Raw genomic sequence first — 18,073 nt, 5'->3', positions numbered from 1 at the left:
TAAATTACCGCCGAGTCCGAACAGGGCTCGGCCGCGAGCAGGAGCAGCCTCGGCAAATGAAGGCAGCTTGAGGAAGAGCAACAAGTTAATCATCCTTCCCGGTGAGGAGATAACTAACCAACAGCTGCACGCACGGCGAGATTCGAGATTGCCTGTGTGCCAGTTTGGGGAACACACCCCTGCACGGATCAGGAAGCTCGCCCTCTGCTTCTCCTTTGGATACACAGAGTCACAAACTGGTTCAAAGCTGCTTCCGTGTTGATTTTTCCTGCAGGCAAGAACAAAACTTTATTCTGCTTGCAGAGAGCCTCGCCTGCCCCCCAGACAAAGTGGGAGGAGATGGAGATGAAAGCAGATCCTGAATGTGTTCTTCTATCCCCATTTCACTTCTGCCCACACCAAATAAAGTGACTCTGCATTGTGTCAGCAGCCTCGGCTGGTTTGAATCTGAGAGGGAGACAGAAAAAAATGCTTTCTTTTTGAGTCACCTGCCAGCATCTATAAAGAAAGAGATCTGCACTGTCTGCCTTCCCTGCCTCTTCCCTCTGTGTGTCTCCCTCCCTCACTGCATTTTTCCCAGGCTGAGGCGTCCATGGACCCTCTGGCTCCGCTGCTTTCGTCAGTGACTTGGAGCGCTCTGAGAACTTTGTGAACTCCCAGTGTCGGAGTGGGAAGGGAGAGGAAGGGGAGCAGTTGATGGGACGCAGCCCGGCAGCAGCAGCAGGCTCCTCTGGAGACGGCACCGCGGCTCACAGCTGGAGATAATCCCCCCCTGGGCCATGACAAGACAGCGCCTCAGCTTCCTCACCCCCCTGGCTCTGCTGGGGCTCCTCGCGGGGCTGGCAGACCTCAGCCGTGCCAGTGAGGATGAGGATTACTACATGCAGGAGCTGCTGACGAGAGATCAGTACAACAAGGTCCAAATGCTGGAGAAGCCTGTGGCCTCGATACCTGACAGGAACCGCGAGCAGCCCAGCCAGAAGCCTGGCAAGAAAGTGGCAAAGGGGGGCAGGCAGACGGACAAGACCACCGATGATACAAAGTCAGGTAAAAGAACTCTCATCTCTTGAGAAAGTGTTCAATCTGAAGCGCTCAGTGGTAAAACGCAAAATGCTCTAGAAATCCCTCTTAGAAGTGCCAGGGGGAATCAATCAGCAATAAGGATTTCAGAAAATCTGACAGGAGGGGTTTACCTGCTGCAACGTGAGCTGAAACCTCTGATGTTACCTCACCAGCAACAGGTGGTATAAAATATCAACAGGGCAATATATCGTATCGCAAGAGGTCGCGATGTATCGCATCAAAACTGGTGCCGAATATCGATGACTTTATCGAAATAAGCAGACGCTCTGAGCAGATCCCCTCTACTAACGTGACTTTTGTTGTGGTGGTGTAAAATCCATTTGAATTTATAGACATGAGGCATATTCTTGTCCTTCGTTTAAGAATTTTGACTCCAGAGCTGTTGTGCTTTCTGCCGTTTCGGGTTTCCGTGAGTTTATGGCCATTTTACACTGGAATGATGGCACACGTGGACAAGCTGCAGACAGTGTGTGTGTGTGTGTGTGTGTGTGTGTGTTAAAGAGGCACTAAGCTAACACTGTGTGCATTGTTTTTGGACATTGGTTTATTTAATTTGTCAAGTTCTGTGAAACTGACACCACAGTGCTCTGAGTGAATAAACAGTTCCTGCTTTGTTTGCCTTTTTGAAATGTTTTTTTTCTTCTGTACAGAGGTTTCTGATGTCCAGAGGAGGGAGTAGATTTTTCAGGTATCTGTACTTATCTGGGACAATTATCTGGGATTGTTGTTTGTTTGTTTGCATAGTTGCATGCACACAGATTTAATGATAGTAGTTCACGTGTTTAGGTAGGTTTCAGTAAAATAAACATGACAGGATTTGCTTAGGCATTAACCAGTAAAAAGGCTAAAATCAACAGAAATAAGACCTGCTTTGTGTGTCTTTTTCTGTCAGCTGGCGTTTCTCTAAGTAAAATTTGTCACACAACATAAAGAAAGCTGGACATCGACGGTTAGTGCCTAGAAAGTTACTGCTGATCTGCTTTTTTCCCCTCACAAGCTCACACCGCATGATGATGCGTTCAAACAGAACATTTCAGGGACTTCAGAGGAGCAGCTGAATTCAATTCACATGGTGATGGATGTGCAGAGTGAAAACATCAACATTGACCTCCGCAGGTAGTCCCCCTTCCTCATTCCCCCTCATAGATCAGAGCCACGTTCCCATGTATCTCCCGCGCAACAGTGGAATCGACAGCCTCGCACACGGCCGAGGTCAGGACCGCATTACGCGCTAAAGCCAGAGCACGTGAAATCCACGTTTTTCAAAGTGAGACGCGGCGGTGGTTCCGTTTCGCTCGTATGGAACATGTACAGATCTCTGTGTGTGGGACTCTGAGCACATGCAGTAGCAGGTTTGTAGGTATGTTTGAGATCCTGCAGGGTGATTGGAGGACAGTAACAGGCGTGAGGACCTCTGGTTGGTCGGCGGCAGATAATTCAGAGCAGCTGTGTCGACGGTGACCTCATGTTTCAGGCACGCGGACTCACGTGTCTCGGCAGGGATACCTGCTGCAGGTGGGACTACGGGGAAGAATAACAGTGATCACAGCCACGCAGAGCTGCTTGTTTTATCTCCACCACACTGCATCTTATTAACAAGATGAAGTGTTATTTTTAACAGGCCCGTGAATATAGACTGCAAGGACTTTTATATTAAAATTAGTCATCATTACTGAATTATTTTTAAAATTGTGTGCCAGTTGACGTTTGAACAAAAAGTGGAAACATTTTAATCAGAGGCAGGAAGTTAGTAAAAAATATAATGGAGGTACTGGACTCATAAATGTTTTCAGCAACAGAGGATCAAATAACGGTGTAATGTTGAATTGCTCATAGTGACAAATCCTAAGATAATTATCACGCTGCCCTGCTGTCATTTTAGCGCCCTTAAGCTCATTGTTTTGGTGTTGCAGTCCATAAATCTACAGTTTTGGCTCAATCTTACCTCCTTTTTCAGAAAATAACAGTCATAAACCCACTGAGTGCTACCTGCTCTGTACCAGGGAGCACACAGACATAGTTAGCAACTAGCTGGTGATGAGCATTTAGCAGCTGGAGCTGGCAGTTGTTGGTGGAGACCAAAAACAGAGCTAAAAAAGAGCGTTTATTGGATATATATTCACCGGTTGATGATTGAAAAACAATCAAACAAATTCAAATTTAGCATTTTTACACTGTTTAAAACATGTTACAGCACCTTAAGACTTAAACTCTGAAATGTTGTCATATTTGAGAGATATTTGACTGCTACAACATGTTTAACTTAAGTAGCATTTGAAAAAAAACCCCCCAAAAAACAGGGCATGTACTTGTGGTGTTTATTCAGTTCTTGCTACTTTGGACCACCTTGAAATAGCCATGAGTATCGCCTGCAACCTCACCACCGTCTAGATGATCGTATCTCACAGCCTCCTCTATCCGTTAACGCCCGACCACATCTGCGGCCCGGAGCGCTGTTGAGCATTTAACCTGTTCCTAGAATGAGACGGGGATAAAGACTTTCAGATGTGAGGAGGGATCGTTATCACGTGGGGGCCTGTCCCGCTCTGACACTCAGTCAAATAAAGAGCACGCGCTCTCGTCCATCTTCAGCTTGTGCAATGTGACTCCCTGCAGCCACCCAGCGACACTTCCACGACTGATTCGAAAACCTGGAGGCACTTTACTTATATATTACTGTATTAAAAGAAACGAGGGGGCGCAAATTGAAAAAGCAGCATTGGCTTTGACTGTAACGGCACGTAAGAGTTAAACATTTTCAAATTCAGTGCCCAGAGATTGTCTCTTGGTTCAGTCCCCGATCTTGAATCTATCCATATGTGTTGGACTGAATCCAGTCAAAGCTTTTTTTTTTTTTTTCCCTGTGTCATCAATTTTTCATTTTCCCTCTCATATGTAGACAACAGTGAATCAGCAGTTTTGAAGGTGGTTTCGACCTGTAAAAGACCCCATAAACAAGTCTTGTTTCAGACAGTTTTCACTCGTTCCACTGCAGATGTTTAACTTATGACACGCAAGAAACACCTTGCGTTCATTCATTAGTTTTTCCAGCGTAATATCCATCCCTGCATTAATGTCATTTCCTTCCCTCAGTGAAAACGGCCAACAAAAAGGCCGAGAAGACCAAGAAGAGCCCCCTGAAAACCCCGAACAGCATCTCGGAGGGAGAGGGACACTACAGCGCGATCAAACATGGTGAGTGAGCAATCGATGTCACTCTCACTTGTTATGGGAAATTCATGACCTCATAAAATTCGTCTTCCCCTCCGAGGTGCAGCGATCGTTCCTCCGCTTTTGTGGGAGCAGTCAAGATGACAAATATTTTTGGAAAAGAGTTTTCAGAAAGCAAGATTTTTTTTTTATTTTTTTTTCTCCCTGAGAGCAAAAAAAAAGTCTGGCAGCATAAAAACGATCCATTCAGAGCAGAGCCACAGAGGCACTGATGTCCTCTTTGCCTGTGAAGCATTGTGTTTGGTTTCCATGGATCAGAGTATATTTGCTAAACTGGAGCCAGGATGCCCCAGTAGCCTTCCTGTCACGTCGATGACAGATTAAACTTGCTCGACTTAAATTGTGATTTCGGGGCAGAGCCTGTGCGCTTTTGACCTCAGACTTTCCACAGCTCCGATATCGCCCTTATTAGACTTATTTACAGTGTCAGACAGCTCTTGCTTAAAGGGAAGCTGTATTTAATAACGCGGGGAGGTTAAAAAGAGTGGCTGTGGTGGCCAACTGTGAATTTATGTGTTTATGTTAAGACTATTGTGAGGAAACCTACTGAGACAGACGGAGAGGCTGCCATTTTTTAATTTGGCACTCGGGAGCGGGAACAGAAAGTTAGATTTTTCTTGCATGTTGGAAAATGGGACCTCGACATGCCGACACGCCTGGCACAAAGACACCCACACAGTCAAAGTCTGGAAGGCTCGGGCTCCCAAAATCATGTTTTCACGGCTGCGACTGTGACTCAACACCAAATCTGTTTTCCAAGTTTGTTTCAGCGTCTCCTGGTAGCAGCCGATTTATCCAGGTCACAAAAATCACACACCTTCTATGTAACAAGTTCATTACTCAGACTTAGAAACTGTTTAGCCTTTAGTTCGTTTAATTATCAAGCCGTCGTTGAAGGTGCAGCCGAAACTCAGTGCCTTGCTACATCCACACACACAGCAAATCGACGGGGAATTCATTGTACAGCAGAGACCAGCAACAGAGCTCGATTCAGCGGATGTTCTTACAGCTCATTCATCGCTCCCATCAGACGCGGCCATAAACAAGATGTTTCCGCGCAGACATCACAGTTTGTAACATGTGCACGGTCAAGCTGCAGAGGCTGATTCCAATATGATTCTTTTGAGTTTTTGACAGATTGGCCTATCGAAAAGGAAAAACTGTAACATAGGTTGATGTGCAGCTGAAGATGTGTAATGATGATTCAGAGCATGAGTCACATCAAGATGGTGTTTAAGAGACACTGTGCGACTTCTTACAAATGAAAAGATGAGTTGATTATTGAAAATGACATGTCTTGTTGCTAAATTACATACACAAGGCAAGATTTGCCTTTTGTAGTTTTCAATTCTAAGTACTGAAACTGGAATTAGAGAAGTCAGCTTTAAAGGAAGTGCAGGAGCAGCGAACTGATGATGTCGGAGAGATGTGATTGGTTGATCCCAAGTCGTTTTATTTCAGTGATGCTACTGTTAACACTGTTTTGTTGATTATCAAAGCAAAACATTTCAATGTTACAAAGATAAAGCAAGAGGAAAACACACCTTACATCACCATCAGACATTTCTGTTGTCACTGCTCTATACTTTCCGAATGTTATCTGAGCGAATTAATAAAAATCTGATGTCGAAACGAGTCACTTTGTAAAGATTGTGATACTCAAAAACAGGATCCACAAAGTTACAGCAATGGAAGCTAATGAGAAATGTGTTTTGGTTTTTTTTTGTTACACTGTTTGGCCACTATGTCAAAGTGGATTTCAAGCCCAGCACTCTTCCTTCCTGGGGGCTTGGCACATGAGCCAAACTAGAAATCAAGACTAAAAATCCAATGTGCCGGTATTCTATATTCACCCAAAGTTACCTGGTCTCTCTTTGACATCTCACATTTTGACACCACTCCTGTTTAGATTGTTGCTCCTCGAGCTTGTTTCCTCAAGATGTAAGATGTAATGTCATTAAGAAAGAGAGCTCTTTGTCTGAGAGCAGTTTACTGTCCATATGCATTCTGATATGAATTAATCATACACTTAAAGGAATTTCAGCACTGTAACACCAGATGTGTAAAATCTGAACTTGTGACACATATAGCCTGACCAAACTTTGATCCTGGAAGTAGTTTTTTTGGCCTCAGCATGTCTTCCATGGCACGTGGCCTAAATAGCAACACACAGCACCATCGAACCATCCGCTTTGTCATTTCTACTACACATCACTGCTGAGGCCAGATGCTGTGTTCCAGTGTGGGTCCTCCTGAGAAGCATTGCATGCAGATGGCGATAATGATTTAGGGCTACAAAACATGGCAGGCATCCATCCATTTCTTCGCCCCGCTAACCTTTATCCTATTGGGCCGCTTCGAGGGGCCGGCTTGTCCCTAATATGTTGTGATCGCTGCACTCGGAGAGCCGGAGGACTTACAGTATGTGTCTGATTCCAAGATGATTTTAAATATAGGCACAAGTAGATGAACACATGTGTTTTACTGCAGTATAGAGTTGCTGTTACTACACGAACTCTTCTTCGCCTGCGGCTCGTTAAACAACTTTTACACTGCAGTTTTACTGCAGGAATTGATTTGCTCTCGAGCTATGTTTTGCTTTATGCACCAAACATAAATTGTGTCACGCATGTGTGGATTTTGGATGCTGATCCTCTTTGTCTCCAGCCTCTCTTAAAATCCTGTGCGCATGATTGACGGTCATCAGCATCTCATCCATATCAGGCTTCTGGAACAGTTATTCAATGCAAAGCCAGCTTCCTTCATGGATTAAATTGACCCTTTTTTTTAAATGAACTGCACAACTATATGTCCAACTTCACTTGCTGTAAAAAAGGACAAAAGGCCCAGATCCCCAGTAAGAGAATTCCTTTGTGCCTGTTAAACTCCTGGGTGTTCATTTGTGAAGGCAGTCCTGGCTCTATGACAGCGACATGTGCAGCATATGCTGCATGTGCAAACAGACCGATGCCCAATCGGAAATTCTTGCTCTGAAATTCCATCACTTTGATCCAGGGAAGTCTGCAAACAGCTTGATCTGACCCAAAGAGCCGTCGGGCACAGGGGGATTTCACACGTCAACCTTGATTTGCCCATTTGGCCCTCACAGGGTGATATCCATTGTAGTGTAAAAGATGAGCCAATCTCACACAAAGAACCCTTTTTATAGCAAACACACATCTCAGTTTCTGCGATTACTTAAAGACAGGCATTTGTTCAAATCAGCTGCAAACTCCCCCCGGCACCAAAGCAGAACATTTTTAAATGATGTGCAGCTTTTTTCTTTTAAAGACCACGTTTTTTTTTTTTTTGTTTTCTTTTTCTTTTTCCCCAAAGTAAAGTCTGAGTGCCTTGAATACTGCTGCCTGCCTGCCAAACCGCTGATGTGGCAACAGCAGGTGTTGATGGATAAGTGGCATGCGAGTGGAGTTAATTACAAGATAGTTCTTCACGTTGACGATTGCTAATTTCCACCATATGATCACGCAGAGCCTTTGGTTTGGGATGGGAGGATACCTGCAGAGTAAGAGGACTTGTGCAGTATCATCACTGAGAGTAATGAACGTGTGGTTAAAATGGACTTCCAAAATAAAAGAAGAACGATAAACAAGTAAAGTAAAGGATTCAAATCAGTGTCACCGTTGAACAACATCCTGCTCCACTTGAAGGAAACATCTGCATACATGGAACAATGTGATTCACATTGGAAAAGGAGCTGATATGGATTTCATGCCTTGGCCAAGTAACTGCAAGGTTATGTTGAGTATCATTTACATTGCAGAATGTCCGCGTGACTAAACATGGAGGCGAACCGTGCAACATGCCTACAGCGAGACATCGAGGTCACCACGTACAGCGCAGCGCTGCGCCTCACAGCAGCCGCGTGTCTGCTGATCAGACATCACAATCAACGTCCTCTGGAGTATTCAGCCTCCGTCTGAGGAAAACAAATCTGATGAGCTCACAGTGATTTCATCTAGATTATTTCATCTTAGAGACTTAAGTAGACAACAAGACAATCAGACAAAAAAGGCATTATGGGATATGCATTATTATTTTCTATCTATTATGTTCGATTTTAATTTCATGCTGTGACAATGCTGCGTTTATGCTCTGGTTAGGTAAAGGTTTAGGAAAAGATGACATTTTAGGTTACCTGGTTCTGTTGCCACAAACACGACTCCCCCGTGTTAAAAACATTTTTTGGGGAGCTGAAAACTGTCCTGATGTTGCATCAAACAGATCCAGTTTTCCGACATCTCATTAAAAATTGTCCAGCGGTTTGGTGCTCACAGCTATTGAAAGGCGGCTGTTTCTCACTTGGGCAGCCATCATGCCGAGCTGTCACCCTACTGCCACCTCCCTCCTCGACACCTCCCATAAAAGTCACCTCATACATGTCATCCGAACAAAGAGGTGCTGATGTGAGGCGATGATAGGGCAGCACGTTCCTCACTCCCAACAAGTCACATTTGGCAGCTCGGTCAGTGCCCTCAAGCTTCAAACTGTAATGCTCTACCTATGATTCTTGCATTCATTTTTTTTCAAATGAAGGGCTGTGTGGTCGTAGTTTGGTTATGTTTAGGCTAAAGACAACACTTGGTTATAGTTAGGAAATCATGCTTGATGCTTGGTCACAAATGGGATACAGAGCCTCGGTCTCTGGAGGGAAGATCTAGTGAATGACCCTTCTAAACACACCTTGACCTGGACTTTCCCACCCTTTATACTGTTGTTCTTCCAGAGGAAGTGACGCTGGAGGGTTACCCATGGCATCCAACTGTGAAGCGTAGGGCTCCTGACCAGGCGGCTGGATTTGTTGCGTTGCCAGTGACAACCGCCTGGATAGGGATGAGACATACAAATTTAACGCACCCATGGTAAAATGCCAACATTCAGCTCAGCCGACGTGGCTGAGAACTAGAGATGTGTTGTGCAGAAATTATGAAGGATCTTGTGATTTTTCACGAGTAGACAATTTGTCTGTTAGTCTAGCATACATACCACCGCTCCAGCATACAGAGGCCATGCACGTAAGTATATGAAGAGTTCATTTCCAAGAGCACGCATCTCCCTTTTGATTACATTTCATAAATCAGGTTTTTGTGTGCACTCCAGCAAATATAAATCACACCGGTGTTTGTTCACTCACCTGTTTTTGTAGATGTTGATCAGTGAGATGATTCAACCATGTTTTCTGATCCTACAACCTGTGGATTGACAGCGTCTGAAAACCACATTTGAATTCACCATCAGAGCAAGCTGGGGGGAAAAAAAAAAAACAACTTTCTGACATTTAAATATATTCCTTTGATTACATTATACATCTTTTTACCTTTAAACGTGCCTGCCAGGTCTGCAGCTGTGGCGGCTGCAGGTTTCTCCATTTCCTCTCCTTCATGATATTGCTTTAGTCATTTCAACAATTTAATCATGTATGCACACTCCAGTCAGACGGCTGCGACAGGTGTGCATTGCGAAATTACAATAATGTACGGTCATTAATCAACTATGATGATTCATTTGAAATTCCTCTGACAAGCCATTAAACTCCATTTTATTTGCATGGACTCACCTTTTCATGATTTGTTTATACGTAGAGGTATGTAATGTTTCATGCCTCTCAAGCTTAAAGTCTGAGGTGGTGAACAAATAAGCCAAGATTTAGACTCGCTCAGTTAAAGGGTTTTTCATCAGGCAGGAAGAAGAAGCATCAACGCTGATGATGGCCGCCATCAGAACAATTAGCTTTTATATGTGCATTTCACATTATTAGAATGAAACAATTCACTGACCTCTGCGTGTTGACTACTTTAGGCTTTCCGTGCAGAGCTCCCTTTTTTAAAAGAATCTCCTCGGTAACAAACGGAGTGCGGCTGCCGTCTCGCTCGCTTCACACGTTTGCTCATTACTGTCGAGTCTGGCTATTAACAAACGCAGGAAGCTGTGAACGCTGTGCAGAATGCTGCTGGGGCAATGCAATACACATGAAACATAACATTGACCGACGCAGGCCAATTTTTCATTCTCGTTATACCCAGAATGCCCTCCCATGGGACTGGAGACGCTGAAGATTGATGATTTCCAGCTCCACGCCTCGACCACGAAACGCTACGGCCTTGGCGCGCACAGAGGTCGTCTTAACATTCAGGTAAGACGAGAATGTAAAGTGTCGGAGCGGCGTGGGCACGCTTGTTAGGAAATGTTGGGGCTTGCATAACAGCTTGGAGGCGTTTTTTTTTTTTTTTTTTCAGACAAAGCCAAAAATATAATTGAGAGATTTTTTTTCTTAATTCTAGGATCAGTTTAAGTTCATCGTCGGCTTTTTGCTTCAGCTCGACGTGGACGACATTATAATTCTGCTTCAGCTCTCTGTGTGCGTTAATACCTCGGGGCTTACTCAACAGCAAAAGTAATAGTGTTGCCATCAAACCAAAGGCACATCCCCAAACCTAATAAAAAGGATTGGCATCTGGGAAGAAGAGGTATTTCCTGTTAGTGCAAGCTGTGCTGTGAGGGTATTAGCCCGCGTACGGTCTGCAGCGAGCCTCGTCTTCTGCTCGGCGCTGCACAATTAATGAAACACACACGCACACACACACACACACACACACACATGCTCCTAATTCAGTCAAGACCACGGTGAGGCATTATGTTTCAGGAAATCAACAAAACAAAAGGGCTCATTGTTTGGGTTGTGCGTGCACCTCCGTGTGCGACGTGTGCATCGGGGATCACGGACGGACCGAGATAGCGTCCGCTCGAGAGAACAATTATCTGTAAATCGGGAGAGAAAACATGGAAAGCAGATGTCGACCTGTTGAATCAGGCCGGTGTCCAGTGAACTCGGGGGGTTTCTTTCCACTTTTGTGGCCGCTGCAGTTTGTTTAGATTCCAGACACCAACAGCTCCGTGGCAGATTTAGCTTCTCCTCTAGACACGAAGAGACGCACAACAACGGGAAACAGGGACAAAATGGCACGAACCCTACAGAAGTGTTTAGAAAAGTTAAAAACTGTGTACTGCAGCAGAAAGCACACAGTACTTTGTGTGAGTTACGGGATACACGTGCCAGATTTGCTTCGTTCAAACGTCCGCACCTGGATCGGCGCGAAAAAGAAAGAAATCTCTCGCTCCACAGCCAAACCTCATATCCATATTCCATTTGGATCTCTCCTGTGAGAGGTTTCATATTCAACAGGACATAAAACAGGCCCCCCCTCAGCGGAATAATATTCAGATAACACAAATCATTCAACACTTAATTAGATGTAGATTTTTTTGTTTAAGGTGTTTGTTTCATGGACGCTGAACACCTGCCTCTCCCGTCTGCGAGTAATTGAAAGTGGGCATCGTTTAGAGAACGATCGCTCGCACACACACACACAAGAGCGCACCAACCAATCAACTTAAGTGTGTGTGTGTGTAATGACTATGGCTGATTTATTATACACTGGGGTGTTTATGGGATGCATTGTTGCCAAGTACTACGCTAAACTATGTCTCTGGCCTCTTACAAGGTCTAACATTATCGACGCACACAACTTGTACACGCTGCAATTCTTTTCAGTGCCTCGGACGGTTTTATGAACTTCTCCTTTAATTACAGATCATTTTTTCGATTTTCTCTATGTGTGGATGTAATGCCAGCTTGTTTCAAACACAGAGCCATGCCAGGTTTTGCAATTTGTGAGATGTGCGTGTGCTGGCTCCACCTCATCCCTTCCAGCATTGACCCACAAAAAATGACTTTTGACGCTTAAGTACATCTAATATCAGTTATTTTTGCTCAAGAACTATTCATATGGGTGACTTTCACATCAACTAAAGTCATATTTTAACATGCTGTCTTTACTTTATCTCAAGTATGACTTTTGAGCACCACCATGTAGTGGCCGCTGAGTGTGGTCCACAGTCATATTCAGTGGGAGCATCTCAGAAAGCTCCACTAAAAACCAAACACATCTGAAAGTGAAACAATGTGTTCAATGTTAACCTTATACTGTTTATAACACCTGTGACTGTACTTCATAAATTTCATGGATCATCACTTAATCATGACGTCTCCCCTCTAAATTCACAGTATGTACCTTTAATATGGAAATGCAGGTGTGAAGATCTTCCATGTTTATCTTGAAACAGTTAGCTGTCCCACACATTGTTCAACACTGTTTCCTGCTGTGCATCCAAGCGAGTCGACAGTCATGATGAAGAGGCCGTGACATTCCGCTCTCAGCGTGCACAGCGCGGCGTGTCATCGCCATGTTTACATTTTGGATGAAGATGATGAACGATGTGGTCTGTCAGCGTAGGATGTGACTGTTCACACATCTCGCCCTGAGCCGACGGTGCCAACCGGCGCGGGCCTCGTGAAGATAGTATCACTTCGTGCATTATAATTAGCTTAACATCTTCATCTGTTGAGTGTCCTGAAAACGTGTGTCCTCGCGTTGCATTGGTGAAACGCTCAAACTGGTGCGGAAAGATCAGGAATGCGGGGAAATGGAAAGCTTTGCCCGACAGATGTGTCCATAACTTCCCTGGCTTTGTTTTGCTTCTGTTCGCTCCCTTCAAACTCAATCTAGTCAACGTTGAGTAATGTATCCTGTACCTGTATGTATCATGTTGGAGCACATTCTTATCTAGGGAGCATATTTTAGATTGTCAAAGATTAAGATCTAAACCTTGCTGGCTCCTGCGTACTACACCCTTTCTACTGCGAAGGCTGCAATAGAAAATCTTTGAATTTGTTACAAAAACTAGAAAAAGGCAGAAGTTGTCGGCATTACCAGCTGAACCGTACGCGGCTTGTGTGTCTGTGTTTCCACATCTGGGATTAAAATCCTATTCCCCCGGCCTGCAGGCTGGCCTTTATGAAGATGACCTCTATGACGGGGCCTGGTGCGCTGGGAGGGATGACCCGCTGCAGTGGTTCGAGGTGGATGCCAGGAGGCTGACAAAGTTCACGGGGGTCATCACACAAGGCAGGAGCTCCCTCTGGTCGTGAGTAGGAAACCCTGCAGACATACACGGAGAGCTGCAGATGGTCGATGATGAGGATTTTCTTGTTTTCGTGTGTGTGTGCCATGTTGCCTTTAATCCTGGTGATATCTCATGATGTCTGTTTTAAACAACTAGAGGACGTTCATTAACTTGATAATCCAGCAGGTTTTAAACAACATTTTTGCAAACATAAAATCACACATTAACGTAGTCAGTCTCAGCATCAAATACTATATCATCAAAATAATGGCAAATAAGTAATGATAAAAACATAATAATTTGTTTTTTGGATGTATACATCATGAAGTGTAGGATCATGTAGCTGTTAAGGCTTATACAAAAACAGACAGATAGACACGAGCCAATCAGAGACGGGCTTGGGCATCTAATGCTAGATAATGAGAAATTTTACTCAAAACCACAAATGTGGATCTAAAATGTGGCGTTCAAGGACACATCAGGGAATCACCCATCAATAGGATCCATCCTCTGGGGACCATGAATGCACAACATTTCATGGCATTCCATCAAATATTCATTGAGATAAAGTCAGTCTGGATCAAAGTGATGGATTGACTTCCAGTCCAGCTTCTCCATCCAAACACCCATGTAGCTAGCATGGCTAATCACCCGAGCATGGTAAACGGCCAAAAACCTAAATGATGTTCCATAACTCTAAACAACTCTTGATTTTTTCTCTAATCCAAACTGGGAAATTTGACTTCACAAACACAAACAAACAAGCTTTTCAAGCTTGTCCAAATGGCGCCGATCCTCCTCTTGGTGTTTGGCCCCTTTTCACAAGTCTCCTCAGATCCCGTCGCCGTGGGATTAAGGATTTATGAGTTTGATCGATCGGAGCGCAGGCCTCATTCTTTCATCTCTCCTTAAAAGGTCACTACATTATAAAAATAACACTGGAGAGGAGAGATTTAACTGCACTGTAGGCTTGTTCATCACACTCAGGCGATGAGAAAAAAAGAGGGATATAACGAGTACAGGGTATTCTTTGCACCGTACAAATTGTTTTTACTTTTAATGATATTTTCCAGTAAGTGTTTACTGACTACAGTTTTTGGATGAGTCATCCAGCTGCGTGCCGCTAACGGTGTCTGTGAAGCTTGTTAAAATATGACTTACAGGGCCATCGAGTCTTTGTGGTATCCTGTGTACATAACTACAAAACACAAAGGGACGGGTGTAATCTCACCTCCCACTGCCTCAGCTCATCAGTACATTATAGGCTGCTGCGTCTATCTAGAGTATGAAGACGTTTCTTTTTAAACATAGAACCCACCTACACGTCCCCATATTACTCGTGTTTTGTTTCGGAGAAAGTTACAGTACATGTAGCCATAGTACTTCACCTTGAGTTGTTCAGCCCACACACTGGTTTCTACATAATGCCAGACCCGACTTTAAGCTTTCATTTTACTGGGGAACAACAGAGACAATTTGTCCTCACTGAACAGGCCTGGGCCCAAAATTTGTATTTTATTAATGGCCTTTATTCATGATCATTAAATCACTTTTTTTGTGCTGGAGAACTGGAGAACAACTTAAGGGTTGCCAGGTTGTGCTATAAAGTGAGAAAGCCCTCACTAACATTAATTCACATGCACTTGATGGCTTTTTAATTCCAGTATAACTGCTTGTTAAAACATTTCTCAAAGTGATTAAATCAGGAGCTATTAAGACGTCCATGACACGACAGTGGGTCATAACAATTACCAATTGAGTTGCTTGCAAAGTCAGAGGCTTAATAATCAATCGATCAGTTAGACTTGTGTCGCATGTGCAGCTCAAAGTGCTTTAACAGGTGATTGACAAACTCAAAAGACTAATTACTGTAATATTTGTAAGATAAACGGGTAAACAATTGCACACTTATACATGAAAAATGTAGCTATCACACCAAAATGCTTTAAAAATAGATTTAACAAAAAATGCGTAAAAACAATAAAATGTATAAAATAATAATAATTAAAAAAATACAAGCCGAACACTCAGAAATCATCGACACTCGCCTCAGGGTCCTCCTGATTAATCAAAAAGCTAAAAGACAAAGGAAACAAACTAATTAACCAAGTATTTATCATAAAGATTGATCATTAATAATCTGTAAAGCATCAATAATGGATTTATTAACCAGTAACAGAGCCAACGGTCACCATATAGAATGATTTTCTTCTATTTTTGTGTCAAGCACACAAAATTCATGACCTTCCAGGAAATACAAACAGCATTATAAGACGGCACTTAAATGTTATATTAGAAAAAAGTGTCAATAATGTAATCATCTGCCTTTCCTCTGAATCGTGGCAAATTAAATCTGCTCCTTAGAGAGCAGCATCAGTCTTAGTATTAATTTGCCATTCAGTAAAATGATTTGCTGCAACACTGAAGCGATAGACTGAAGAGGAACAATGTCTTTTTCATTTCAAAATGCTCCTTTTTTTTCCACCAAGAGAGCCCCACAACTACTGTTGAGATTTTTTTTCCTTACCGCCCACTCTGCTCTATAATAATATCTGACAACTGTTGGCCTTTGTGCTTCTTAATTGGAGAGGGTGGCACAGGCTTCTGGAAACTGCTGTGTAGTTAGAGAGCATGGGGGAGATTCTTCATCAGGCTGTGTTTGTAATTTTCCTCGCAGGCCAGCGCGATCTGAGGGTGCAGAAGACACCCATGCCTGAGACAGAACATCTCTGCAATTAGCTCTGCAGGGCATGTAACTGTCTGCGGTGCAGAAACTGGGAGGGAGGGGGGGTTCTGTCTATAACAGTGCTTTAATTAGCAGAACTGGGAATTCTTACCGGACTGGACCAGCTCAGCACTGATGTCTTTATCCAGGAGCATGGAAGTCACTGCCAACCTACGAACGGCACACGCTGGGCAGAGCTCTGTCTGGCAACGATGGGACATTAAGTCATCAGTGTTTTTCCAACGGACGGAGAAAACGCTGTATTATTCTGGTGTTTTCGCCTCTCTGTGCACGACCGGAGCTACTTCTAAAGGATAATACAAGTGTGTTTGCACTTCTCCAGTCTATTTTCTTGTTTGTGTTGACCATTTTCAAATGCACTCTGTACCTCTTGTGTCCCAAGTCACCAAAGTCCTGTATTTGGATTTTTCATATTTTATTTAACAAAAGGCAGCACTGTGTGTTCCTCATACCACTATGACAAAATGACTGCAGATTTGATAGTCACCGTGATGGATTACACAACTCAAGCAAGCTTCAGGAGGGCACTAACAGATGTTCGTGCTACATGGAGATGAATAGAAATGGATGGAAAACTGATTAAACCCACTAATACACACCAACACAGTTGCAGAATGGTCAGCTGTGATTTTAGTAAATTTGCTTTCTTGATAACAGTGAGATGAGACTCTCATTGGGAGTCTCGTCATGCAGCAGCAGCAGAGAAACTGACTTAATTAATAGTAATAGTAGTCAAATATTTAGTGTGACGTGATAATTAGTGAGCTTCAGAGGTGCTGAGGTGCTAATCTCATATTCACTGTGGTGTAGAGTGGTGCTTTCTCATCTAACCCTAATTTAATTTCACATTCTTACATTTGTGTTTTATTTTCTTTATCTCAGAGATATAAAAAAAGACAACCAATCACAGTAAAAATGAACAAACCCTCAAAAGACACAAAAGATCACAATGCAAATAAAACACTGCATGGAATTAGCTGTGAATCACCGTCCACATTTCTTATTGAAAAAAACTCCACTTTACAAAAACTTAAAGTAACAAAAAACTTTAGTGACACTTTTAATATGAATTCTCCAACCTCATCTCCCCATTTTTTTTCCTATTTTCAGACAGTCGTTCACCCCGTGAGAATTAAGCGTGTCTGGATGTGTGCTGAGCTGCTTCCTCGCATTCACCTCAGCGCTCCATTCGCACTGAGTTAATATTTCTTTTTCTTCCCCTGCTGACGTCCACAGGAGCGACTGGGTGACCTCGTACAAGGTCATGGTGAGCAATGACAGTCACACGTGGATGACGCTGAAGAACGGCTCAGAGGACTTGGTGAGTGACAGACGTGACATTTAAGACTCGTATCTCGTAACACGCACTGTATCCATAAAGTGGGTTATTACCATCACATTGTGAGGCGTTTGAGCTCAAGCATCATTGAGTGTACTCCGTGTAAACTAGCCTCATGTCGAGTCTTGTTTTGTGTGTCCCCTGGTTTACTGGAGCCAGATGGAAAAATGAAGCCTTGCTTGATAGCAATTACAGGAGAAGATTTAGATCTCCGCTCGTTTCCAAGCTTAATGAGCTGAGAGGCAGCAGTAAATAATAGCGATATTCAAGCAGATGGGAACCTCATCCTGGCTCGTCCTCGGAGCCGGGTCTCTTGTCTTACTCGGGCACGTCATGTAATTGAATAGACAGAAACCAAATACAGGGAATACCTTGACAACAGACTAGAGCAGCAACTTGTCACCGGTGTGCGGCCGTGGAGTGATAACAACATTAATATCATCAATGAACATGCAGATCAGATTAAGGTGATATTTTTGAGTGAAATCACATCCTCGCCGCTCCCCGCTGTGGTTAGCGCCTCAGCTAATAACATTTTTGGCGTAACTGTACACTCCCTTGGCTGCTGATGTCATCCATGTGGGAGATAATACCCCCTGTGGCAATTTAGTCTCCGCTACAAACTTCCCTCTCGCCCACTCGCCCACCTTTTTTTTTTTTTTTCTTTTTTTAAGCCAAATGCCAAACTGCAC

General features: G+C 43.5%; 1 protein-coding gene across 1 annotated transcript in view; it reads left to right on the top strand.

Annotated features, from left to right (window-relative positions):
- Positions 1–52: 52 nt before the first annotated feature.
- Positions 53–18,073, top strand: part of cpxm2 (carboxypeptidase X (M14 family), member 2) — a 32,002-nt gene continuing 13,981 nt past the window's right edge. Inside the window, exons 1-5 of the mRNA XM_037080332.1 lie at positions 53–1,047; positions 4,177–4,278; positions 10,356–10,465; positions 13,178–13,317; positions 17,279–17,363. Of these exons, the coding sequence (XP_036936227.1) occupies positions 780–1,047; positions 4,177–4,278; positions 10,356–10,465; positions 13,178–13,317; positions 17,279–17,363 (705 nt within the window). The 5' untranslated portion in view covers positions 53–779. The remainder of the gene's footprint in view (positions 1,048–4,176; positions 4,279–10,355; positions 10,466–13,177; positions 13,318–17,278; positions 17,364–18,073) is intronic.

This window comes from Acanthopagrus latus, chromosome 20 (genome assembly GCF_904848185.1).
Source record: "Acanthopagrus latus isolate v.2019 chromosome 20, fAcaLat1.1, whole genome shotgun sequence".
In the NCBI taxonomy this organism is placed as follows: Eukaryota; Metazoa; Chordata; class Actinopteri; order Spariformes; family Sparidae; genus Acanthopagrus; species Acanthopagrus latus.
The sequence above is the reverse complement of the archived record's forward strand: the minus strand, read 5'-3'. Positions and strand labels throughout refer to the sequence as shown.